Source organism: Amia ocellicauda, chromosome 7 (genome assembly GCF_036373705.1).
Source record: "Amia ocellicauda isolate fAmiCal2 chromosome 7, fAmiCal2.hap1, whole genome shotgun sequence".
NCBI lineage: Eukaryota > Metazoa > Chordata > Actinopteri > Amiiformes > Amiidae > Amia > Amia ocellicauda.
This window is the reverse complement of record NC_089856.1, coordinates 47,506,799-47,533,121: the sequence shown is the minus strand read 5'-3', so window position 1 is coordinate 47,533,121 and position 26,323 is coordinate 47,506,799. Positions and strand designations below refer to the sequence as shown.

General features: G+C 44.9%; 3 protein-coding genes across 6 annotated transcripts; 2 read left to right on the top strand and 1 right to left on the bottom strand.

Annotated features, from left to right (window-relative positions):
* Positions 1-515: 515 nt before the first annotated feature.
* LOC136753981 (deleted in malignant brain tumors 1 protein-like) lies at positions 516-12,395 on the top strand. The gene is made up of 5 exons (XM_066710360.1): positions 516-558; positions 3,617-3,937; positions 4,268-4,606; positions 5,369-5,683; positions 12,205-12,395. Exons 1-5 carry the CDS (start codon positions 516-518, stop codon positions 12,393-12,395), a joined length of 1,209 nt encoding a protein of 402 aa, XP_066566457.1.
* Positions 12,396-12,643: 248 nt separating this feature from the next.
* On the top strand, positions 12,644-14,472 carry LOC136753711 (CD5 antigen-like). The gene is made up of 3 exons (XM_066710044.1): positions 12,644-12,983; positions 13,623-13,937; positions 14,431-14,472. Exons 1-3 carry the CDS (start codon positions 12,851-12,853, stop codon positions 14,448-14,450), a joined length of 468 nt encoding a protein of 155 aa, XP_066566141.1. The 5' UTR covers positions 12,644-12,850; the 3' UTR covers positions 14,451-14,472.
* A 4,047-nt stretch (positions 14,473-18,519) lies between these two features.
* On the bottom strand, positions 18,520-26,189 carry LOC136753691 (sterile alpha motif domain-containing protein 9). 4 transcript variants are annotated; one of them, XM_066710000.1, is made up of 3 exons: positions 26,087-26,189; positions 25,878-25,996; positions 18,520-24,756 (listed from the first exon to the last, which is right to left on the bottom strand). In XM_066710000.1, exon 3 carries the CDS (start codon positions 24,730-24,732, stop codon positions 19,834-19,836), a length of 4,899 nt encoding a protein of 1,632 aa, XP_066566097.1. In that variant the 5' UTR covers positions 24,733-24,756; positions 25,878-25,996; positions 26,087-26,189; the 3' UTR covers positions 18,520-19,833. The 4 variants fall into 4 exon arrangements, with proteins under 4 accessions (XP_066566097.1, XP_066566100.1, XP_066566102.1 ...); XM_066710003.1 differs by having other exon boundaries at positions 25,888-26,189; XM_066710005.1 differs by lacking the exons at positions 25,878-25,996; positions 26,087-26,189 and adding an exon at positions 25,814-25,865.
* Between the last annotated feature and the right edge of the window lie 134 nt (positions 26,190-26,323).

Below are 26,323 nucleotides of genomic sequence, written 5' to 3'. Positions count from 1 at the left end.
TATTGAGACAGTTTTGGGAACCACAAAGTTCTTTTCTGATAAATGAGACTGGTCAACTATGCAACTGTTGCTCCCAGACTGGGGTCCCACTCTGGGGGCTCAGAGATAGCTCAGGAGAGTCGACAGAAAAACTTTCCCAAGACGCCACCCAGTGTGTTGATGCTCAACTCACGGTGCCAATTCCCTGCCCCAACTCGGGTTGCCAGCAGTTTGCCTTTCACCATGTGATCGTTGAAATCATCATTATCGTTTCTGCACCGTGGATTGGCTGTTGCATTTTGATGGCAGGATTTTGTGAAGGGTGTGTGTCTTCTTCACCAATACAACTGCAATTAATATAATTGATTTCCTCATTTTACACAGAGGAACGGGCACACAGCTCATAGTTCAGAGTGATTAAGTCACATCTGACTTATTCATACCTCTGAATATTGTTTTCATGGTAAAGGCTAATTGACAGCTGTGAGAAATATATGCAGTTGTGTGATAGTGGGCTCCGTCGTTTTCTTTATAAGATGTTGCCAGAGACCGGCGTCCTGATTCTGCTGTCCCTTGCCAGTAAGTATTTCTATTCAGTTTAATATTTGAAGAAATGTTCTTGACAATGACAACTTATTATTAGAACACAGGTGTCGCTTTTAAAAGCCTTTTCCAGGTTTTCAGTAATTTTGATTAAGATGAGGACAAAGTCTTTAACTGGGATTAGTTCTATGAGTTATGTACTGTCCTGCTGCTGTGTATGACAAAGTCTACAGAAGGCAACAATGGCCAAATGTAAGAAGTCAAAATATAATGTTACATCAGAGAAAATTAATCCTTCATTCACCTGTGTTTAATGCTGAAGATTATTGTTTGTGAATGCTCTCTCTGTAGGAATATCATTGGTTGGTCATATTTGCGAATGCTGTTGAATTTGCAATGTCCAGATGCACATGCATTGAAAAATAAAAATAATCCTCCCATTCTGTTTGCAGGTCTTCTTATGGGCACAGCAGGAAACAGTAAGTAACTCAAACCTTTTCTTGTTGCATTATACAGGTAGTTGGATAATATTGAATATCCTACTGTAACTAGTTGCCAGTTAGTCAACATCATATTAAGAGACTCTCAGTCTGGAAAAACTTTTTAGCTGTGCTCCTAACATGAAAGTTATGAAAATGCATAAATTGAAGATTATTCCAAATTTCAATATTTGTTACAATACCACAGGCTGAAAGCACGGTACAGTACAAACAAGCATTTGACCGGTCTGTCTTATTTTCATTAACAGGAATTAATTTTCTTTATATATTATTTTAATTTGCTACTTGTCCGATTGGCAGTAGGAATGGATTGCAGTATGAGCAGAATATGAATATGTCTAAAATTATAAACAAAAAATAGATGTATAAATGTGAGGCGCAATGGGATGGGGTAGTAGAGCAGTCATCAGGTGTGAGGCCGGGACACATTTTAGGATCTAGGAAAGCAGTGAGCATGAAAACAACTGTGAGGCACCACAATGAGAAAAAGCTGCCCTGTTCTGATCATAAAAAAACATATGGGGCCCGATATTCAAACTTGGCCAAAAAAGGAGAGATTCAAACATGGCGCAGAGCTTTGCACAACTTTGGAATATAGCATTGTTTTCCTGTTTGTGTCTCACAATCCCGCCTGCACCACTCCACAGCGATCCCCACTGTTTGAACACAGTTTTGCGCAGTTATTGGATGAATGCGCTGCACTAATATTGTGCAAAAACTGGTATATTGAGTCTAATTAAGGCTTTCTCGCAATTCAAATTTGATTGCACTATGCGCATGTTTAATGTCAGCCCGGAATACATTTGCATTTCATGTTTCCAATTACAGAGTCATTACCATATTTAATAAGCCACGTCATTAAAGGAACAGGAATCTGCAGGTGGATGAATGAAGGCAGTGCTGGACAGAGGCGAGTGCCATGCTTCACGTTCTCTTATTTGTACAGACACACTCACACACATACACACACGCACAAACACACACACACACACACACACAATCTGACGCACACGCACACACTCACACACACGCACACACACACACACTCACACACACACACACACACACACACTCACACACACACACACACACACACACTCACACACACACACACACACACACTGACACACACACACACACACACACTCACACACACACACACACACACACACACTGACGCACACACACACACACACACACACTGACACACACACACACACACACACTCACACACACACACACACACACACACACTGACGCACACACACACACACACACACACACACACTGACGCACACACACACACACACACACACACACTGACGCACACACACACACACACACACACACACACACACACTGACGCACACACACACACACACACACACACACACACACACACACTGACACACACACACACACACACACTCACACACACACACACACACACACACACTGACACACACACACACACTGACACACACACACACACACACACACACACACTGACGCACACACACACACACACACACACACACACACACACACACTGACGCACACACACACACACACACACACACATATATCATTAGTAATCACATCTGGTATCAGTCCACCCTGCAGTGTACTCGAGTCTGGACACATCCTGAACGCACATCTCTAGGTAATACAGTACTGCACACACTGCCAGTGTCCTGAAAGGGAAAACAATGAGGCTCATACGTGCAGTACTGCAGTTCAAACACAATAATCTTATTATGTACATTACTGCTGCTGTGTGTCCAGAACAGGTGTGTAGCTTCCGTATCCTTTTTGATTCAACATAAGTAAGCTTGTTTTTATCTTTTGAAAATACAGTGCACAAAGGGGGTGGTTTGTTTATTTACTTAACTTAAGTGTTGTTATTAAATTCAGTGCATAGTTGGATATCCTATTATTATTAATATTATTATTATGATTATTAAGTTATTTTACATTTAGTTTGGCTGAATTTGATTAATGATCCACTCAAATTGGATATCAATGAGCTTATTTTCCTTGCATTGACATACATTTGCTAGGAGTTAACGTTCCCTGAACCGTGTTTTCGAAGTGCAATTCTAATGAAGAGAAGCTGTGTAAAAGCCTTATTAATCATCTTATAATTGTTCGTTCTCGTTTAATTTCAGGAAAAAAAAAATATATATATATATATATATACTCCTATATATATATATATATATATATATATACTGTTCCAAAAAATTAAGGGAACACTTAAATCACACATCAGATCTCGATGAACGAAATATATTAAAGATCAAAATCTTTACTGTACATTGTGAAATTTGTTGAGAACAAAATTACGTAACAACGGTCAATGGAAACCCATTTTGAGCCTTGCATAAAATTAAAGGGTGAACGGTGCAGAATGGATTGCACCGCGCAAAACGGTCGTAGGAGTAACCTTACAAATATGTAGCCCATGTTCTTTAATCAGTCTTAGACGGTTAAAGTAACCAATAAAGAGAGACTCCATCCAGACCAATAGCAAGAGAAAAAACAAGCATGTTCCGTCATCTAAAAGCCTGTATTCTCCTTCATCCCCCTGTCAGATGGCACTCTTATCAGACTGGTGAACGGGTACAACAACTGCTCCGGCACGGTGGAGGTCTATTACAACGGACAGTGGGGGACGGTGTGCGACGACGACTGGGAGTTGGATGATGCACAAGTGGTGTGCCGGGAGCTGGGCTGTGGGGTCGCCCTGTCAGCTACGACCCATGCCCAGTTTGGACAGGGCTCGGGCAATATCGCTCTCGATGACGTGGCCTGTGTCGGGACAGAAACGTCTCTCCTGAACTGCCCCGCAAACCTGGGGAGCAACAACTGCGATCACTCGGAAGATGCCGGCGTCGTCTGCTCAGGTACAGCGAGGCTCTTCATTTCGCCCACAGTGTTTTCGTAAGTATAGAGATATCAAGGAAGTTACAAGAACTGCTTGGGAAACACGCTGTCAAATGGAAAGCAGATATTTTGCATTTCCAGAATTAACAACCTAGGCCTAAATGTAACTTGAAGAACCTGAAGACAGGTATTTTAGTTGTTGACTGTATGCAACCCTAATTCCAATATAAGGCCTAAGTTAAAAAACTTGGTGGCTTTTACATGGGTTTAGAAACAAAAATAATAGATTGATGTATTTTTTCAGACATATTGCTCTGTGATGAACCCAGCCAGCAGTCCAGATCATTGTTTTTTTCCCCTTCCCCCAGAGGGACCGAATGTTAGGCTGGTCAGTGGGAACAACAACTGCTCTGGCCGAGTGGAAGTCTCTTACAACGGTCAGTGGGGGACGGTGTGCGACGACGGCTGGGACACAAGGGACGCCCAGGTGGTCTGTAGAGAGCTGGGCTGCGGCGACGCTTTGTCCGCTCCCATGAAAGCCACGTTCGGGGGAGGGACCGGCCCAATTCAGTTAAATGACGTCCACTGCACCGGGAACGAGATGTCCCTACTGAACTGCCTGGCCAGCAGACGGACAGTTCGCAACTGCGGCCACAACGAAGACGCCAGCGCCATCTGTTCAGGTACAGGGCTGCCCGGCTACCCAGGGTTACCCAGCTCCCAACTGTCCAGCTACCCTTGTGTGAGACGTTCCTTATCTGGAAAAGTTATCACTTGTAGTCTTGAAACCTGATGCTTTTCTGAAGTGCCCGAAAGCAGTGTCTGCATGGTCCTAAAGCCTACAAGACAGTTATTCTGCTTATCGATGGATTAAGTTCTATGATGCTGTCAATATTGGGGGAGATGCATCCCCTATATCTATGGAGCTTGTCCCCCCCCCGTCCCTGCCTAAACCTGTGCCTGTGTAGTGTATACAAATAATCGGAAATAGTTGGGCAGATAGAACAGCATAATAACTTGAAGGCACCCTTTCAACCTCCTCCAGGTTTGCAAAAAGGACTAATCATCCCCTTCATCACCCCCAGACATACCCTCTTACTACAGGGAAAGATTCAGATCTATCTGGTCATTTATTTAATAAGAGGTGTGATACTGTCTTAGGCAGAAGCTGGGAACTTATTGAGAAGCCATAGATCATATCTTCAGGCTGTGACTTTATTTGTCCCACCTTTCATCCCAAGTAACCTGTTCTGCAGCAGTCTGATCCAATTCAGAATCGTACACTAGTAATGAGGTAAAACACAGACACGTTCCACGTTTCCCAAACCTTAATTTTGATCTTCCTAAGTTAAACATTCTACATTCACCTTTTAAAGCTGTTACTAAAAAATATTCCATTTTAATGCAGTTGCCCGAGCCACCACTTGCAGAATGCCTCTCTATCTCGTCTTCCTCTGCAGCTGGGGCCACGGTCAGGCTGGTCAATGGGCCGAACAGGTGCGCTGGGAGAGTGGAGGTTCGCTACAATGACGGTTGGGGAACGGTGTGCAATGACTACTGGGACATCATTGACGCCCACGTGGTGTGCAAGGAGCTGGGCTGTGGCTTCGCCCTGTTCGCCCCAGGGTGGGCGGCCTACGGTGAAGGCAGTGGCTCCATTGCCCTGGATGACGTGGCCTGCACTGGCTCAGAGACGTCCCTGCTGAACTGTGGGAACACGGGCCTGGGGCAACACAACTGCGTGCATTTTGAAGACGCCAGCGTGGTGTGTTCAGGTAGGTTTCTGTTTATTGGGGGTAACACGTTAGTAACGTTACGCGCTACTGTAATAATATTACTTGTCTTAATAACGAGTTAATATAATGTGTTAAGAGTTTTAATTATAGTAATAATATTACACTTACTTTACACATTAAAAAAAACGAGAGATTTCTCACTACATTCAACTACATTATGTGATGCTTAAATCGGAAGCAAGTAGCAATACATTCCACCATTCTTATTTAATCATGTGAGCCATATCTAAAACACACAAACCGTCCGCACAGCATAATGTCTGTGCAGCGGCACCACTCGGACTGTTTGCTAATTAAAACAACAGAATCCCATGCCGTGCGCGCATGCGTGCTTGTGTTCGTGCTATTGTCGTCAGACGCACAGAGCTCATCTGTAGGGTGGGCATACTACCACATTACACATACTACATACCAACATTTAAACATTACTGAAGTGCGCTAGAATGCGGGTCCGAATACAGCCGCACTCCTTCTCCGGGGAAGCCACGCCCACACGATTCAAAACACTGGCATTGGTCAGGAGTAACTGTCAATCATTTTGTATGCAGCCAATCATGTTTTTAACAGCCAATCACTTGCAGAAGACACGTGTCAGTCTTTTGATGCGGACAATCGCCTTGCAAGGCGGGATTCAAAAACTTTTCATTCAAGGTTCATGTAGTTTAATACAGAGAACAGTGACCATAAGCCTTTCTACTTTTTTATTTCCTGATATGGGTTAGAGATGTCACTTTTTATTTCTGCGTTGATATATAATGAAAGTTTATCTCTATTAAAGGAAATGATTAAGTGCTGTTAGTTTTGCGAATGGTTATAATGAAGCTAGTACATTTAAATATGTATTTGATTTTACAGTGTTGTCGAGGCACAGCGATCTCTACTGAGCTTCCACTCCATTTGTATTTTCTGTTTTAATTGCTGTGCAGTTTACAGCAGACTACCCGGCATATTACTTTGTTTTCTACTATTGCCGAGCCTTTGTAATGACTTTGCCGATTAATAAAAAGTGTGTGGAAGTAAGATAATACCGTCCAGCCATTCGCAGTTTTCTACACTACAGACCCGAGAACTAAGGTCACCCACGGTTTAAGTTGATTTGTTTAATTGGCACACATTTAAAACACACATTACCAGAATATGGAGATTAGTCACATTGTTTTGCAAAAGGAAGGAATGCAGCGGGTAATATAACAAATAATATAATACGCTACATTATGAATGAACTAATATGTAATACTAATATTACTACTTTTTTCTCAAAAAAACGAATAACCAGTAATATATTACGTTTTCAGTAACGACCCCAACACTGCTTGGTGGTAGATCTGGGCAACTAAGCACACAGAGCACAATGAGAAAAGGATTGTGACGGAATTGAATTGGGGGAAAGAATAGCCACTGCTGATAACTGGGGTGGACTTTACCTTTTTTTTGGTATTGTTTAAAAGTAATAGACAGAAAAAAATAATCAGATTGATGCAAGTGATGGTTAATTGAACACCAAACCTACTGAACGTACACAACTAGTTAAATGATGCTAAACAGCTATCCAATGATCCCATACTGTTGTTTTCATATTATTATAATTTCTGTCTCTTACAGAATCGTCCACCACTACAGAAGTCTACAGTAAGTGCACAATAGTTGGGTGACATAAAAGACAAAATGTTTCTGTTATGCCATTAACATCAGTGTAAGCATAACCCTGTGCAAAGCTGTCAGTGGGATGAATGGCAAACGTCTGCTTAAATATATGATGAGGCATTAGTAGCATTATTCTTGCTAATGTGGAACAGTATTAAAAAAGAGGATATACGATCAATAATTAAAGGCGTAGTACTGTAGTACTATATATTAGATAAGGATAAAGGGAATCGACTATCGCATGTATCTTATGTTTCTGAAGATGTTTCGTACTGTAAAGTTGTGAAAGAGTGAATAATATGGAATAATAACAATACAAATAATCCGTTCTATAGCCCCAATTCAATATAATATAAAATTGAATTAAGTATTATTCGCATATAAAACAGTATGCAACTAATTGAATGTAGTGTAATTATAATTAGTAGTAGAAGTGGAATATGCTTAGTATTTAATACAGTATTATAAGAGGAAAGCATACAGTAAATATTTTAAAGCATGGTAACATCACAGAAAACATGCTATATTATAGGGAATGAACTGAGGTAAGTTATTTTTCTGACCAAGTTGTGAGGAGTGAATAATTTGGAATAATAACAATACAAGTAATCCGTATTAAAGCACAGTATACACATAGTTAATGTAGTATGATTACTTTTAGTAGTAGATATAATTATTAGTATTATACAGTATTATTTGCGGAAATTAAATAATATATGATATTCGCAGCGCAATGCAAAGGCCAGATCAACTCGGCACTGCGAGAGAACAGCGGAGACAGGAGGCGGGGACTGACAATCGCACTCCTCTCATCCCCGCACTCCTCTCATCCCTCTCATCCCCGCACTCCTCTCATCCCTCTCATCCCCGCACTCCTCTCATCCCTCTCATCCCCGCACTCCTCTCATCCCCGCACTCCTCTCATCCCTCACAGCCCCGCACTCCTCTCATCCCTCACAGCCCCGCACTCCTCTCATCCCCGCACTCCTCTCATCCCTCTCATCCCCGCACTCCTTTCATCCCTCACAGCCCCGCACTCCTCTCATCCCTCACAGCCCCGCACTCCTCTCATCCCCGCACTCCTCTCATCCCTCTCATCCCCGCACTCCTCTCATCCCCGCACTCCTCTCATCCCTCACAGCCCCGCACTGCTCTCATCCCTCACAGCCCCGCACTCCTCTCATCCCCGCACTCCTCTCATCCCTCTCATCCCCGCACTCCTCTCATCCCCGCACTCCTCTCATCCCCACACTCCTCTCATCCCCGCACTCCTCTCATCCCTCACAGCCCCGCACCCCTCTCATCCCCGCACTCCTCTCATCCCCGCACTCCTCTCATCCCTCTCATCCCCACACTCCTCTCATCCCTCACAGCCCCGCACTCCTCTCATCCCCGCACTCCTTTCATCCCTCACAGCCCCGCACTCCTCTCATCCCCGCACTCCTCTCATCCCCGCACTCCTCTCATCCCTCTCATCCCCGCACTCCTCTCATCCCCGCACTCCTCTCATCCCTCACAGCCCCGCACCCCTCTCATCCCCGCACTCCTCTCATCCCTCACAGCCCCGCACCCCTCTCATCCCCGCACTCCTCTCATCCCTCTCATCCCCACACTCCTCTCATCCCTCACAGCCCCGCACTCCTCTCATCCCCGCACTCCTCTCATCCCTCTCATCCCCGCACTCCTCTCATCCCCGCACTCCTCTCATCCCCACACTCCTCTCATCCCCGCACTCCTCTCATCCCTCGCAGCCCCGCACCCCTCTCATCCCCGCACTCCTCTCATCCCCGCACTCCTCTCATCCCTCTCATCCCCACACTCCTCTCATCCCTCACAGCCCCGCACTCCTCTCATCCCCACACTCCTCTCATCCCCGCACTCCTCTCATCCCTCACAGCCCCGCACCCCTCTCATCCCCGCACTCCTCTCATCCCCGCACTCCTCTCATCCCTCTCATCCCCACACTCCTCTCATCCCTCACAGCCCCGCACTCCTCTCATCCCCGCACTCCTTTCATCCCTCACAGCCCCGCACTCCTCTCATCCCCGCACTCCTCTCATCCCCGCACTCCTCTCATCCCTCTCATCCCCGCACTCCTCTCATCCCCGCACTCCTCTCATCCCTCACAGCCCCGCACCCCTCTCATCCCCGCACTCCTCTCATCCCTCACAGCCCCGCACCCCTCTCATCCCCGCACTCCTCTCATCCCTCTCATCCCCACACTCCTCTCATCCCTCACAGCCCCGCACTCCTCTCATCCCCGCACTCCTCTCATCCCTCTCATCCCCGCACTCCTCTCATCCCCGCACTCCTCTCATCCCCACACTCCTCTCATCCCCGCACTCCTCTCATCCCTCACAGCCCCGCACCCCTCTCATCCCCGCACTCCTCTCATCCCCGCACTCCTCTCATCCCTCTCATCCCCACACTCCTCTCATCCCTCACAGCCCCGCACTCCTCTCATCCCCGCACTCCTCTCATCCCCACACTCCTCTCATCCCCGCACTCCTCTCATCCCTCACAGCCCCGCACCCCTCTCATCCCCGCACTCCTCTCATCCCCGCACTCCTCTCATCCCTCTCATCCCCACACTCCTCTCATCCCTCACAGCCCCGCACTCCTCTCATCCCCGCACTCCTTTCATCCCTCACAGCCCCGCACTCCTCTCATCCCCGCACTCCTCTCATCCCCGCACTCCTCTCATCCCTCTCATCCCCGCACTCCTCTCATCCCCGCACTCCTCTCATCCCTCACAGCCCCGCACCCCTCTCATCCCCGCACTCCTCTCATCCCTCACAGCCCCGCACCCCTCTCATCCCCGCACTCCTCTCATCCCTCTCATCCCCACACTCCTCTCATCCCTCACAGCCCCGCACTCCTCTCATCCCCGCACTCCTCTCATCCCTCTCATCCCCGCACTCCTCTCATCCCCGCACTCCTCTCATCCCCACACTCCTCTCATCCCCGCACTCCTCTCATCCCTCACAGCCCCGCACCCCTCTCATCCCCGCACTCCTCTCATCCCCGCACTCCTCTCATCCCTCTCATCCCCACACTCCTCTCATCCCTCACAGCCCCGCACTCCTCTCATCCCCACACTCCTCTCATCCCCGCACTCCTCTCATCCCTCACAGCCCCGCACCCCTCTCATCCCCGCACTCCTCTCATCCCCGCACTCCTCTCATCCCTCTCATCCCCACACTCCTCTCATCCCTCACAGCCCCGCACTCCTCTCATCCCCGCACTCCTTTCATCCCTCACAGCCCCGCACTCCTCTCATCCCCGCACTCCTCTCATCCCCGCACTCCTCTCATCCCTCTCATCCCCGCACTCCTCTCATCCCCGCACTCCTCTCATCCCTCACAGCCCCGCACCCCTCTCATCCCCGCACTCCTCTCATCCCTCACAGCCCCGCACCCCTCTCATCCCCGCACTCCTCTCATCCCTCTCATCCCCACACTCCTCTCATCCCTCACAGCCCCGCACTCCTCTCATCCCCGCACTCCTCTCATCCCTCTCATCCCCGCACTCCTCTCATCCCCGCACTCCTCTCATCCCCACACTCCTCTCATCCCTCACAGCCCCGCACCCCTCTCATCCCCGCACTCCTCTCATCCCCGCACTCCTCTCATCCCTCTCATCCCCACACTCCTCTCATCCCTCACAGCCCCGCACTCCTCTCATCCCCGCACTCCTTTCATCCCTCACAGCCCCGCACTCCTCTCATCCCCGCACTCCTCTCATCCCTCTCATCCCCGCACTCCTCTCATCCCCGCACTCCTCTCATCCCTCTCATCCCCGCACTCCTCTCATCCCCGCACTCCTCTCATCCCTCACAGCCCCGCACCCCTCTCATCCCCGCACTCCTCTCATCCCTCTCATCCCCGCACTCCTCTCATCCCTCTCATCCCCGCACTCCTCTCATCCCCGCACTCCTCTCATCCCTCACAGCCCCGCACCCCTCTCATCCCCGCACTCCTCTCATCCCTCTCATCCCCGCACTCCTCTCATCCCTCACAGCCCCGCACTCCTCTCATCCCCGCACTCCTCTCATCCCTCTCATCCCCGCACTCCTCTCATCCCCGCACTCCTCTCATCCCTCACAGCCCCGCACCCCTCTCATCCCCGCACTCCTCTCATCCCTCTCATCCCCACACTCCTCTCATCCCTCACAGCCCCGCACTCCTCTCATCCCCGCACTCCTTTCATCCCTCACAGCCCCGCACTCCTCTCATCCCCGCACTCCTCTCATCCCTCTCATCCCCGCACTCCTCTCATCCCCGCACTCCTCTCATCCCTCACAGCCCCGCACTCCTCTCATCCCCGCACTCCTCTCATCCCTCTCATCCCCGCCCTCCTCTCATCCCTCACAGCCCCGCACTCCTCTCATCCCTCACAGCCCGGCACTCCTCTCATCCCCGCACTCCTCTCATCCCTCTCATCCCCGCACTCCTCTCATCCCTCACAGCCCCGCACTCCTCTCATCCCCGCACTCCTCTCATCCCTCTCATCCCCGCACTCCTCTCATCCCTCACAGCCCCGCACTCCTCTCATCCCTCACAGCCCGGCACTCCTCTCATCCCCACACTCCTCTCATCCCTCTCATCCCCGCACTCCTCTCATCCCTCACAGCCCCGCACTCCTCTCATCCCCGCACTCCTCTCATCCCTCTCATCCCCGCACTCCTCTCATCCCTCACAGCCCCGCACTCCTCTCATCCCCGCACTCCTCTCATCCCTCTCATCCCCGCACTCCTCTCATCCCCGCACTCCTCTCATCCCTCACAGCCCCGCACTCCTCTCATCCCCGCACTCCTCTCATCCCTCTCATCCCCACACTCCTCTCATCCCTCACAGCCCCGCACTCCTCTCATCCCCGCACTCCTTTCATCCCTCACAGCCCCGCACTCCTCTCATCCCCGCACTCCTCTCATCTCTCACAGCCCCGCACTCCTCTCATCCCCGCACTCCTCTCATCCCTCTCATCCCCGCACTCCTCTCATCCCTCACAGCCCCGCACTCCTCTCATCCCACACAGCCCCGTTTGATCCAATTCCAAAAATATAGTTGTTTCGATACTTGCAATCATATGAAAACACCGCCAGCCCCCCAAATTTGGGATCTGTGGATATTCCTAAAACATTCGGAGCTGTAGCCCCCCTGAAACCTGAAGTCAACCGAGACCCCTGTTTATTGATAATTTTATAATATTATATATATGAACTAATAAAAGCTAAATAAATAATCAAGACCTGTACCCTGAATAAACGTAGTCAGCACTTTTCACACAGCTTTTGCTTTGTGTGTGTGACTCCCCCCAGCCGGTCCCAGAGTCCGCCTGGCCGAGGGGAACTCCAGCTGCTCGGGCAGGGTGGAGGTGTACTACGCCGGCCAGTGGGGCACGGTGTGCGACGACAGCTGGAATATCCTCGACGGGGACGTGGTGTGCGGAGAGGTGGGCTGCGGCCGGGCCCTGGCGGCGCCGGGCTGGGCCGAGTTCGGGATGGGTATCGGCCTCATCCTGCTCGACAATGTGCAGTGCCTTGGCACCGAGGCCTCGCTGTTCGACTGCCCGGCCACACAGCTGGGCTGGCACAACTGCCACCACATCGAAGACGCCAGTGTGGTGTGTTCAGGTACACAGGGGCGAACTGGGCACGCCGTGGCCGTGCTACTGTCTCTTGTGTTAAGCATTGTGGGGGAAACTCTGGTAGCATTTGTGCAATGTGAGCACAAAAAGGTATATTGAGGGATTCTGTGGACTGACGGTTGGGCACCTCTGATTTGTACATTGATTTATATAATATCACCCATTTCTCCAAACAGTCTATCCCTCGCCAGTCTCTTCCCAAATGTGTATCTGAATAATTTTCAATTAAATAGAGCAAATTCAAGTCACCATGTGCTCATACAGCCCATTATAAATTCACACAATGTGCATTTGTTTTTAATAGTTTCACTTAATTTAACAAGCATGAAAACACAAGACAGATCAGCTACTATAGGTCAGTTACAGCAGATCCTGGACCAAAGAGAGAAGGGGGTTGATTGTTCAATTTAACTAAATATCTATTGTTTCACTGTAAAGATAATAGCGTCTAATCCTGACGTGTGTGATTTATAGGTGAAAGGTGTCTCTTACCATATAAAAGGTGTCATCCTGTGCAGTTTGGGCAATGGGGTTATGGGATGACATCTCTTATACAATAAGAGACCCACTTCACCAGACCTATTGACTTGGACACATCGCCCCTACGCGCCTCTCTTCTCCACAGGCAGAGCGAATGTCCGGCTGGTGGGCGGCAGCGACAGGTGCAATGGCAGAGTGGAGGTGTTCCACGCCGGGCTGTGGGGCACGGTCTGTGACCACGGCTGGGACCTGAACGCGGTGCGGGTGGTGTGCAGGGAGCTGGGCTGCGGCCGCGCTATCACACAACTCGGAGAGGCCACCTACGGGCAAGGCTCGGGCCGCATCTGGCTGGACGACGTGGCCTGCAGCGGCTCGGAGAGCACCCTGCTGGACTGCAGCCACAGAGCCTTCGGGGAACATAACTGCCAGCACAGTAACGATGCCGCAGCCGTGTGTTCAGGTATGCAGAGGTTTTTGTATTTTCATATTTTTAAAATATGAAAATATAGAGCTGAGTCCTTAAGGGGCGCAACCTAGCAGGGTTATTCCTTTATTTAAATCTTCAGCAGCATTAGACCTCAGGACACACTGTACACTGATTTTAGACCTATTGTGTGGTATTGAGCTAACCCACGAAGCTACAACAGTGTCTTTTGGCGTAGCAGTAGTGCGTGGGGTCTTGTGCTCCCAGGAAGATGAGCGGCACCATATCATTACAGTGTGTATCTTACAACACAACATTGTATAGAAGCGTTTGTATGACTTTGTAGATCACCTTGGATAAAGACTTCAAATACATTTTATAATTACAATGCGATACGTAGCCATATGTCTGGTAATCTCATCATTCTTAGGTCCAGGATGTTGTGACTGTAACACAGTGGTTTCTATTGCTTAACAATAATGAGCTACTTTTCACCAACTAAACTACACCTCTTATGTTTACATTGTAGGTGAACGCCTGGTGCTGTGAGATGATGGATGCCAAATTGCCCATTTCTTTCATCTGTTCATTTACTTTCTGTATGATTGTTTGCTTTTTGTCGCTGATAGAAACTGATTTTCTGTACTGATGGGGTGTCATTTCCAGCCTTAGTTAATGATTTCATTCATTTTACTGGAACTACAAAAAATAACACTTTAGACCAGGGGTCTCCAGCCCTGGACCTGGAGACCCCCAATCCACTTAATCTTATAGGTCACCCTAAATCACCAATTTCTAAGTAAAATGTATATTAAATATTGTTTGAAAGGGTAATTCCTCCTGCCAGCTTCCCACAGTGATGAGACTTATTCACAATTCACGTCATTTTAACAGTTTATACCAGTGAGGAAGTAAATATAGAAATAAATAAGTAAGCAAAGAAGTAGCTAGAGATATAGATTGTAAGATTTATATATAGAGAGATAATCTTAACAAAAATACCCAAAACAACATTTTGTAAGAGGACTGAGATCATTGCTGAAATAGACTGTAAGGTTATTAACTATTATAACTAACTAATCTAAATCTACACTTCTTAACATCAGTCATCTTTCCCAGGTCTCTGCAGAACGCATTTCATGAGTGTCATTTAATCAATGTTAGCAGGTCAATTAGTGCTGAGAGTCCAGACTGGCTCTGTAATCCAGTACACGCTGTAATCCGATGTCCTGGGTCCTCTGAAGGGCATCATGTACAACACTGATGAATAACACTTTACTTCAAAAAGCTGCAATAAAACTACGACTCTGAAGCATTAAGACAGTGTTTTGAAGTTGTTATTTCTGATTAATATACTTTTGCATCTATGAGAACAGGCTCTGTTGATGAATAAGAATAAAAAAGTGGAGAAGTCAGAAGTATAGTGGAAATATTTCATGACGCTACCATTTCACACAGTAGAGGGCGACAGACAAATACAATGAGACACGTTTTTCCTTATTCCGACACAATTAACCAGATAAATGGCAATCTATTTTTAAAATCATTATGTAAATAGTCTAATGAAATGAAAGGATGTTGATCTGATAAGATGCAGCCAAAATGTTGCAATGGACAAATTGTTTTAATTTATTACAGTTATTGTTTTATTTGGAAGTACTTTCAATTGGCTTGGGACTTTAAACTGGAGTTTTAGTTTTTTTCTGGTATCAAATATCATAAGAAATAATAATTGCTGAATAAAGTCCTGTTATCTGGTGACCCCCACACATACAACCCACAGCAGTCAAGTCCTCTGAAAACGAGACCGGGTTGATACGCAAGTTATTACAATACTTTACTAATACGAATTCGGATTAGCGATGAGGTTGATCTGCATGAATTACAGAAATAGGTTTATTAAACATATAAATAGACAACATGTATTTGCAAAAATAGGATAGATACAAGCAAGGGTGGAGAATATTAAAAGTGAGAGTGAGAGGAGAGCTACCCAATACTCGAGTTTTGACTGGAGGCACAAAACATGTAAAATAACAAACAAGTATTATGATTACGGTCCCCGTTCCTACAGTTTAGATCTCATACACAACTAGGGTGTATGTAACTGTGATTTAACTAATTCTTGACTAGTACACAAAACATACTACCTGTGTGGTTTACGGAGAGTCAGTTATGCAGACGTTTGATAGCGGGGAGGGCTGGCAGACTGCTTCGACTGGAGGATGGTTGCAAAGCTCTCAGGTCTTTGGTGGAGAAGTTCTGGTTCTGGTTGAGTTGAGTCTTCCTGGATTTTGTCTCCTTGGTTTCTTCTCCCAGGTTGTGCCACTCCCATTTGCTAGTTTTAACTTTCTGTTTTTATACACTTGAGACAAAGAGATTCTAACCTCTTTCCTTCTGAACTGCTGATTGGTCAGGTTTGAGGTAATAAAATTGAGATTCGAATGGAAGCAGTCTTTCATTCCTCTCCCTTGATCCCTACAGAATGTGTATTGGGGGTGTGATGGCTTTAAGGAATGTGAAAAATTGTTCAAATGTTATCTAGAGTTTCTAACTATATCTTGTCACATTTTAGTTCAATTTTCAAGTCCCTCAAAACATGACCTTGCAGTTGATGCCAAACCAGTGTAGCGTAAGGTACACTTATAAATTTCAATTAAAGAAGTGAATTTATAGTATCACCTTATCACGAATCCTGGAATCTTGTAGAACTCAATTTCTGTAATAATTGGACGCAGACACCAATTCCAAAGATATAAATTGTCAAATTTATTCAAAAACAAAGACTAAATGTAGCACTACACTAATTATACAAAAGGGAAAAACTAATTAAAATTCAACTCTAGATCAACAAATCAAAGACAAATCACTTCCGTGACCAAATCAAAGACCATGGGATCGCATATGATATCAAACAAATCGTTAAACAAAAAAGGTTATAAACACATTGACTACAATACCGGTTAGTAAGACGAAGGTGAGTCTGTCATTAGTATTGTTAGTCAGACATTAAATAACTACGCAGGTTAGTATTTATGTCAGGTAACTTCTCGTTATATATATATATCAGTCTCATTTACGTTTTGGGTGCTGAGAAAGATCCTATCATTACTTGTTACCACAATTTCCCTTAACTGATTATTATTCAATGATTAAGGATAGGCAGGGCCACCTATAATCTAATGTCTATTAACTTGTGTCAATTTCAGACTAAACAGTTAAACAGGAATGAGAAGATATTTCTCGGCGTTGACAGATTTTATTTCTAAAATTATCAACAAAACAGTTTAATGCAACACACATTTATATTTAAGAAAACTAAATGATATTACACATTCTAGAGTTATGAATCACAGATTAACATTTCTAATTGATTTCTCAAATGTCATGAATCACAAACTCCAAACTGTTAAATTTATCTGAACTTCGTCGCAGAGAGGCCTCTCTGGCTTCGGGCTCAGATAACAGCACACGGCACGAGGTCCGTGTGGTTGGGAACAAAGGCAGTCCGGTTCGGCTTTGTCCAAGAACTTCCACTCAGTCGATGCACCTGGAAGTTGGGGTTTCGCGACAGTAGAGTCTTTTCCAAACAGATTTTCCACTGGTTTGAAGACTCCAAGGTTGTGCACAAAATCTTCTTGGCAAGCAGGGTTTCCACTGTAGTTACTTGAAGACAAAGTCTTTGAGGAAAGCAGGCCCTGTTTGTTCCAAGGGTCAAGTTTCTTAAGACTCAAATAGCTATTTAAATGACTGACACTTTCGTATTCAGTCGACTTAGTCAATTGTCCAGCTGTAAAACTCCACTGATCAGGTGGGCACAGGCGGGCAGCGCAGTCTGTAAAGTTCTTTATTTAATAAAGTCCTTTAAAAGAATTCTTTATACGGCTCAATCTCCTTCTCCCAGTTTAACTCTTCTGTTGCCGGCAAAGACTTGGTTGGTTTCTGGTTCCGGTTCTGGCAACAGAGCTACAGGTTGAGCTGTGGCAGCGAGTTACTGGTTCAGGTGAGAGAGAGAGAGAGACTGACTGTCCGCTGTTCCTTATAGTCTGTCAGATCAATAGGTGATTGGTTCCTGAGTTCTTGAGATTGGATTTCGGTTTCAGCCCCCAGTGTCCTATTGGAGGGGGGCTTGATTTATTGCTGATGTCAATCCATGCCATCTTTTGGAAATGCCGGTTGGCCCGGGTTCGTAGCTCTATGTCGGGATTTCGGCTCTCGTCCACTTCAAAGAGTTTTTATCACCTACAGGCCCCTTTCTCCAGACATCTCATAGCAGAATTCCAAACTATTTGGCCTCTTCTTGGTGCCATCCTCCCCAAAACTGTCACTTTGATGCAAACCAGTTCCAAGCTGATGAGCTAAGGGAATCTGATAACCTCTCCCCCCCAAAGTTTTCTTTAGATCAGTGCTTCAGCTCAGAGCCCAAATGCTCTTATCCAAATACACCCAACATAACGCTACATACCCCCTTTCTTGAATGGGACTGAGGTCAACTAGGACGTTATCCCCTTCAAGACAAAATAAGACGTTAAGCATTTATCTCAAAGTTATGTAACAGAATTCAACAGTGGACTTCACCATTCATGACCCCGAGAAATCAAAGAAAACAAACTAATAGTTCATTATTTATGCAGAATGTATTCCAATCAAATTGACAATCCTATACTAGCACATATACAGGTTACATATTATAACACAAGTACATTAAAACAAAAAAACAAAAAACAATTGGTATTAGTATTACTCAGTATATTGAGTGTGGTTACTGACGGTAACCAATAGGGGGAAGTTGATCAACAGAGGGAGGTGACTGGGAATTCAAGGGTTATTCAGGCACCTGACCTCCACTATCACCATCACCAATGCCTATAGTGGGCAGGGACCTAGGGTTGAATGGTTGGCTTACATGGTAAGCCGATACTCCCTTGAGGTTATGCACTCTGTTGTTCGATACACGCAGACGTTTGGCTAGTATCCATATCACACTTCCTGTTATGATCCAGCCACTCAGGAGCAACGTTATGAGTACCATATCCCCAGCCCCCCAGCCGTGAGACAGCCTGTGCTTTCTCTCACGTGACTCTAGGAGGGTGGTCTGCAAACTGGTTTGGTCTATTGCAAACTCTATGATTTTAGTGCCCTCCATTTTTACCTTTTCGCTAAGAACGCTGTCCAATTTACAATTGTGTCCCCGGAAGGTGTCTACAATTTCAAATTCAGTTTCATATCGCTCAGAGTCTAACTGGTACCGAGCTAAATCATCGAAGTGAGTGATGCCCCCTTTAGGGACATGCACAAAAATGGTCTCATTGGGAAGTACCTTGGTGGCTGTATCATGTCTGTCATTCAATTCCACCTGCTTTGGTGGATGCAATTACAATGCTTTAAACACATGCCCAGGGAAAAAGAAAGGTATAAATGGGTCTGTAATTGACACATATGTCATGAGTTAGACACTTAAGATGCATTGGATATTTGGAAGATTAACTTTGTTTCATAATATATAAGTTAGTTATAGTAGTTTAGTAATAGTTCCATAAATGATTGATGAAAAGATTCCAAAGTGCTGATTACATTCTTATTGTACTAATTATACATCTATAGTCAGCTTGATGCATTAAAGTGAAATGTTTTAAAATGATTACATTTATTCATTCTTGAGATTTATGATAGGAGCCAAAAATGTATTTGGTATTAATTTGAACATCTTTCCCTTAGTTGTTTTCCAAGTTCTAGGCATTTGGATGACAAATCATAGAGTTGATAGCACTCACATCTTGGTTTCAATACAGAATAAAGTTATTCTAAGATATGTCCTTAGCATGCCACATTCTGCGTGAAAGTAATGATGCTTCACATAACAATAAACTGAAAAGAGGAATGATGTTCACTCTTTGTGAAGTAATCATTTAGTTTTTGTTGTGACATAAACCTAAGAGTAGCACACATTTTCTATGCCACAGGCGATCGGTCCATCGATCGAGAACCCCAGGTAAAAGGACACTTTTTCCTTGCTGTAGCCACTTCTTATCCCACCGAGGTATGCAGCACGCACAGGGATCTTTAGGTCTTCAAACTGAATGTAAACCTTTCCCTGCTCTGTGGTGCCACTGACACGCACCAAAAGATCTTGGATAGGCTTTTCTTTCCACAACGCGCCGCTCTTCCAGAGCGAGTTTAAGTTTTTAACGGGACCGATGCACTCCTCAATTTTGGCTTTGTGGATGATTCGATTCAATCCTGACCCTTTCCCGAGATAGAAGTGAGCAACCGTGTTCTTTGCAAAAAGCATGTGTGAGAATTGCTTGTTGAAGGATTTTCCTAAAGAGGCCACGTAAGTGCAGATATTTCTCCAGTTGTCGTCCTGCTTGTAGTTTTGGCCTGGCCAAAATAGAAGCAGAGCCAGGTAGTATGGCTCCGGGTGGGGGTACTGTGTCCCAGTTTCCTGCAGTACACTGTGTAGAAGGTCTGACAACTTTTTGTACAGTGTGTCTTTTTCATCCCATTTTGGTATTTTACATCTGAGGATAATGTTTGCCAAGATGTAGTTTGTCTGGTCTCGCACTGTTTTAGAGCTCGATTGCTTGTTGATAAATGCATACGTTTCAGTAATCTTCTGCATCATTTCTTCACTCTTTTCATCGATGCAGTGGAGAAGACTTGAGAATCGGTCTGCTTTCTGCCGCTCTAAAAACATTCTCTTTTCCTCAATGTCCTGTTGCAGACTGAGCTGAGGTTTACTGATCCTCTCGCTTCGTCTCTCAGTGTCAGAGGTGCAGAAAAGATGGCAGTACTTTTTGAAGTGTTCAGAAATTCTATGTTTGCTTCTGCTTTCCATTTCTTTTTCAACATTCCTGTCCTTCAGATACACATAGTAATTTTCAAAGAAATCAAAAACTTGCTTGACTTGAGGTTTTAAATTAACAATGTAGCCTTCAAATCTGCTGAGCACTTCAGCGAACTTGTCATTGGCTCTGTTCCGAGTTGTTCGAATGCTGCTGACTGGCATGTTGCCTTTGAGAAATTTCAACATGTAGATTTGACTCATAGCATCATCGCTGGCACAAAAAAATGGAACTTCAGAGAGAATATCGTAGACTGTCATGGCAACGTCCATTTCACCAACGTACCCTGAAACATTATAAGAAGTAGGTTTCTTCTTATGGAAAAAACGATAGTCTTCAGAGTCTGATACATCACTTTCCTTTGCCAGGTTTTGAGCTTCCTTAAAAACCTTTGTTGCTTTCTGTGCCAACTCAAGGTATGTTTGCAAATCCTCTGGAGTAAGTGTTTTGTTAGTGGTCTGTGCAAGTTCAGTTTTATGCCTCAGTTCACTTTTGAATACTTGCCCTATCGTGTCAAGAGTATAGGAATTCTCTTTCATACTTCTGGCAATGTTTGCCCATTTTAATGCAGACTCAAAATCCTTTTGGTTGAGGTACATGTGTCTAGCTATTGCTTGAGGAATCGTGTAGCTTTTATCAAACCTGTCCACTGCTTTCATCAAAACCTCAGTAACCTGGAGTATTCCCTCATCGTCTTCAGCTTTTATTTCCTCTATTAAAGGAGAAAACAGGGTGTCCTTGCCATCACCCTCTTTCCTGCGCTGTCTTGTGATGAGCATGCTGTGGATATTTTGCATGAGAGTGTCTTTCCCCATGCCAGTTTTGAAAAACAAATCGTAGTGAAGAAAGTTTGTTATGATTTCCCTTTTTTTGACATTGTATTTCTTTGTTAGCTCTTGGAGACAATGAATAGCAAACCTATGATGAATAAACCTCACAGCCTGATACGTGCCACACTCCTCCACTTGAAAACGAATGAACAAAGTGGAATAAGGAGCCATCTCTCCTTCAAGCTTTTCCTCCCTCCGTAATGCACTTTTGATTCCCAAAAATTCTTCACAAAGGGACACAGATATTGAGGAGTTATTCACGTACGAATTGAGCAAAGCTAAGAATGAAACTAGCTGTGCCTGTTTGCTGTCGGTATCCATATCCTTAAGAGTATTGCTGACCACCTTTTCAATGTATTCTTCACTGAAGTTTTCCTTCATAATCATAAAAGCATAGAAAGTATCAGGTTTGTCATGTTTTTTTTGAAGTTCTTTCAGTTTTACCTTGAAGAACTGCTGCTCTTTAGGTGACAGCAAGTTGGTGATGAAAATGCTATCATTTACACTATTTTTGTAGCTTTGCTTGGGATCTTGAGATCTTACACAGTTTAAGAGAATCACCAAAGGGCTTTCTTGTTGAATTGATATCTCATCAATTGCTTTCCTGATGCATTTCTGCAAATCTTGAGCATTCTCTGTTCCTTCCAAGTCATCTACTAAAATGAGCAGAGGTGTATAGCTGGATTGCTCACTCTTTCCGCACATCAACAGGTGTCTGACCTGGCTAGCTACTTCTGTGTATGGGACTGTGTTGTTTTTTAAGACGGCACATCTGAATTGTTTTCTCAGTTTCCACAGTACATGCATTGCTAAAGTGGATCCTCCACATCCTGGGTGATGAAACAGATTCTGTATCACACACATGCTTGTGTGAGATTTGGCCTGAGCCGTTATATTAGATTTCAGAGTGTCAAACTGTTCCCTTTTGATGAAAGGCAAAGATTGTGGTAGCTCCGAAAAATAGAAGTTCCACCACATCACTCTTCCTCCCCTGTAGAAATCCTCCTCAATTTCTATTCGAAACATCTTAAACTCCTCTTCGTTCTTTTCAATGTCTGTGTCTTCGCATTCATTTTCACACAGGACTGTGAATGCGGTCATCAGGTCTTCGTCCTTCTTTTCCAAAATAACTGAGCTTGAGCCGGAGGAAGGCAGGAATCGACTAGACGTTTGGTTTAATGATCGGAGTTTCATTATTGTTCCATTGACTTCACTGAGGCTTAACTCATAGATGCACCATTTAGTGATATCAATTTGGCACCTGGTCAATACAAAGCTTTTCCACTGTGTGAATGTGTTTTCAGACTCACAGATACACACAATATTTTGTGCTCCGCCTAAATTTTTATAGAGTGTAAAGAATGTCTCAAAAACAGGGTCAATCATGGACTCAACGGCAGACAGTAACAGGAACACCACTAGATATGTTCCCTTTTCAATTACTTCTGGGCTACATAAAAACAAAATGGCATTCTGGACTTCTTCAGCTCTTTTTATCAACCAGTCTGCAGGGTTCAGGGGCTTGTCGGCCTCGTTTTCCAGATCCCCTCTCCCATTACAGAATAGCCAGCTTGGCTGTTTGTACAGGTTTAGCTTTGCGATTCTTGCAGACTCCGGCTCATTGCTGAGGAGATCTGCTGGGGAATGGAGGTTTGCAACTCTGGCCTGTCTGTAATGTCTGCAGACCCCATCCACCTCAGAGTCGGGGTCAAATTCCAGGACCGTGAATATTTTCAACTCACTTAAGAATTGCAGGTGCTCTAATTGTTCTGGGTGACTCTTGTTAATTACAAAGATGTACTGGTCGTAGTTGTTTAGTGTGCCTCTGCCATGCGTTATTAACTGCTTAAGTTTCTCTCCCTGATTGCTTGTCATTTTAAATTTTGATCGTATGTTTTCCGCAGATTTCCGTTGCGAGTCTAATTTTTTGATGTTGTCACTAAACTTTTTCAGTTCAATTTTCATTTCCTTGGGATTTTGGTTTCCCATTATATTTTTGCTGCTAGCCCCGTCTCTTACAAATAGATAGGTCTCCTTACTTTTCCTCCATTTGTTGTTTTCACACAGCATCATATTGATATTGTACTCCTTTCCCTCACACACAGCATGACTTGGAACTACATCCACTTCTATGACACATCTGTTGGATAAAGTGGCATTAGATAAAACATCTACAAAGCGGGGCTGTCTGATACACATCTTTGCATCTTCTAGATTCTCTCCAAAGTAGCTCTGTCTACCTTGATTCAAATTATCAATGAATTTGCTTTGGTCCGCTACCTCAATTCCAACTATTTCTCCATGTTGATATTTAGGCTTATCACCAACACCAAAATGAATGGTTCCATTTGTGCGGGAATTCATGCATGCAGCTGCAAACCGGAAGACCTCATTTGTGAACTTCTTGAAAATATCCCCATCATGTGCGTTTTCTGTGTTTCCTAGCAGCTTGTACTCGTGAACTGGGTCAGTGAGATTGCCTGGGCCCGTCTCTGGGGGAAGAACTGCATGTTGTGTGTATCTGTGTGATGCAGATTTGTCAAAGGGATAATATGAACATGTACTACACGGGCGAGAATAATCTGGGCTCGTATTGGTCTGCGCCGGAGTCTGCTTTTGCACATGTGATTTCTCATTTTTAACATGCTGATGTTCATTTTTAGGAACTTTCAGTTTGAGTCTTCCGGCGCTTTCTTTACCTGCATCTTCCTCTGATTTTATTCCTGCATTTGTTCCATCACTTCCTTTTGGTTTCTTGCGTTCTGGACAGTTTTCTTTCACAGTTGCTAAACCAGTTCCAGCTTCTGATGCATCCAGGGTCTCTCTTGAACCAGAAGCAAGTAACGATTGTGGTGGAGCTGGGATCTCCTGCTTCTGAGTTGCTTTAGGTTTAATATTCGTCTGACCCTTTGATGATCTTTCTCCCCTTTTAAGTAGCTCAATTTCTTTTACAATTCTCACAGCTGGTCCATGCTTGACTTTTAAATCCAACAGATCTTGCTTTTGAAAACACACCAGTTCTAACCCGGAGACCTCCTGTTCATAGAGCATGTCTGCATTCTTGCCGTAAATATTGAGGTCACTAATAAGCCACTGACGGACATGTTCTTTGGTCCAGTCCTCAACCCTGTCTGGCAGGTCAGTAGAGCAGCTCATTCTGTTTCATCAAATGTGTCCAACCTAGAGAAACCGTGCATTTACTAGGTTAGAGCAAAAAACATGACAGACTACAAACAGTGTGTCTACTTTTGGTTGTAATTCATGGTCTCTGTAACTAATGCTGTGAATCCATGCCCCGTTTTCAATACAATCACAGATCGTAGGTATTTAGGCTATACTTAGTCTATGAGTATCAAATTCCCTGGAGATACACAGGGAACCTGCTGAAGCCCATCTGACTGCTGGGCTTCAACTGTTCTGCATGCACTGATTAAACAAGATCACAAGATTATTTTAAGATCAATAAACAATTACACACTAAAAATAATGGGGGGGCGGGGGGGTTATAACTATACATTTCTATAAATACATATACACACATAGGCCTACGTTTTATAGACTATTTTGTGGAGTCTTCTTACATAGAACTAATATGCCAAATGTTCTGAAACCATTTTGTTTAGGAATTTAAGCATGTGAATCTGTTAAAGTCCCTTTAATATTCCTCTCAACATTGAATAGCATATATTCCGTATGGGAAGTGATCCCAGAAACTCTGGGGGAAAAAAAATCTATTAACGAACCATTTAAATTGTCCCCGTCCCCCCCCCATGCTGCACGATATACTAACGCATATCATAGACGTGTTATCAGTGTACTGGTTTCAATTAATTTGGGGTTTCTTCCTATATGCCACTGAGCTTCGAACCCCTTAGTGACGTTATAAACCATTGTTTTATAATAATGTTCAAAGGAAGTAATGGCGATGGCGGCAGCAGATGAAACCCGGATTAAACAGCGCTGCAATCATGAATGTGTATTTGATGCAAGTGAACTAATTTACCATTCCTTCACACCCACAAGACTAAAAGCGCATAGAAAAAATCCCTAACTTTATACAAATACACTAATACCCCGTTTTGCGTCTTGAAAGAACTTGACAAAAAAAATCAAAGACGGAAAAAGGGCGTCAGCACAAGACAAATACGAAATAAACGTATCTAGCAAATGCAATAAACAAGCACACAACTAAAGCACGCACAGGCCTGTACATACACATACTAAAGCACGCACATACCTGTACATACACATACTAAAGCACGCACAGGCCTGTACATACACATACTAAAGCACGCACATACCTGTACATACACATACTAAAGCACGCACGGTGTCTTGCTTCCTGCAGGAACGAACAGGGCGGCCAACTTCCTCAGATCGTCCACATCTTTCCTTGTTCGCAGCTCCTGGAAAAGCATCCCTTGCAGAGGGAGAAACCGACATACTTTACTCTTAAGCCCTGAATTGTGCTTTTAGTTTTTCACAAAGAAACCGATATAAAATATAAAACCTGTCTGTTAAAGTGCAGGACTCGCAGCTGCAGCCTGTGTGTCTGTATGTGTAGCTCCAGGCGTGTCTGCTGAATCAACAGGGAGGAGGAGGCCGTCCCGAGCATCAACCGGGTGCGACGCTAATTATTAACATATTGCCATTTGTTTTGCTCTGCCGTCTCAGTTTTAGTGTGAAAGATGTTATTGAAACAGCGAGTATTGATAACACCGTGTAACATTTTTTGTTGTTGTTGTTC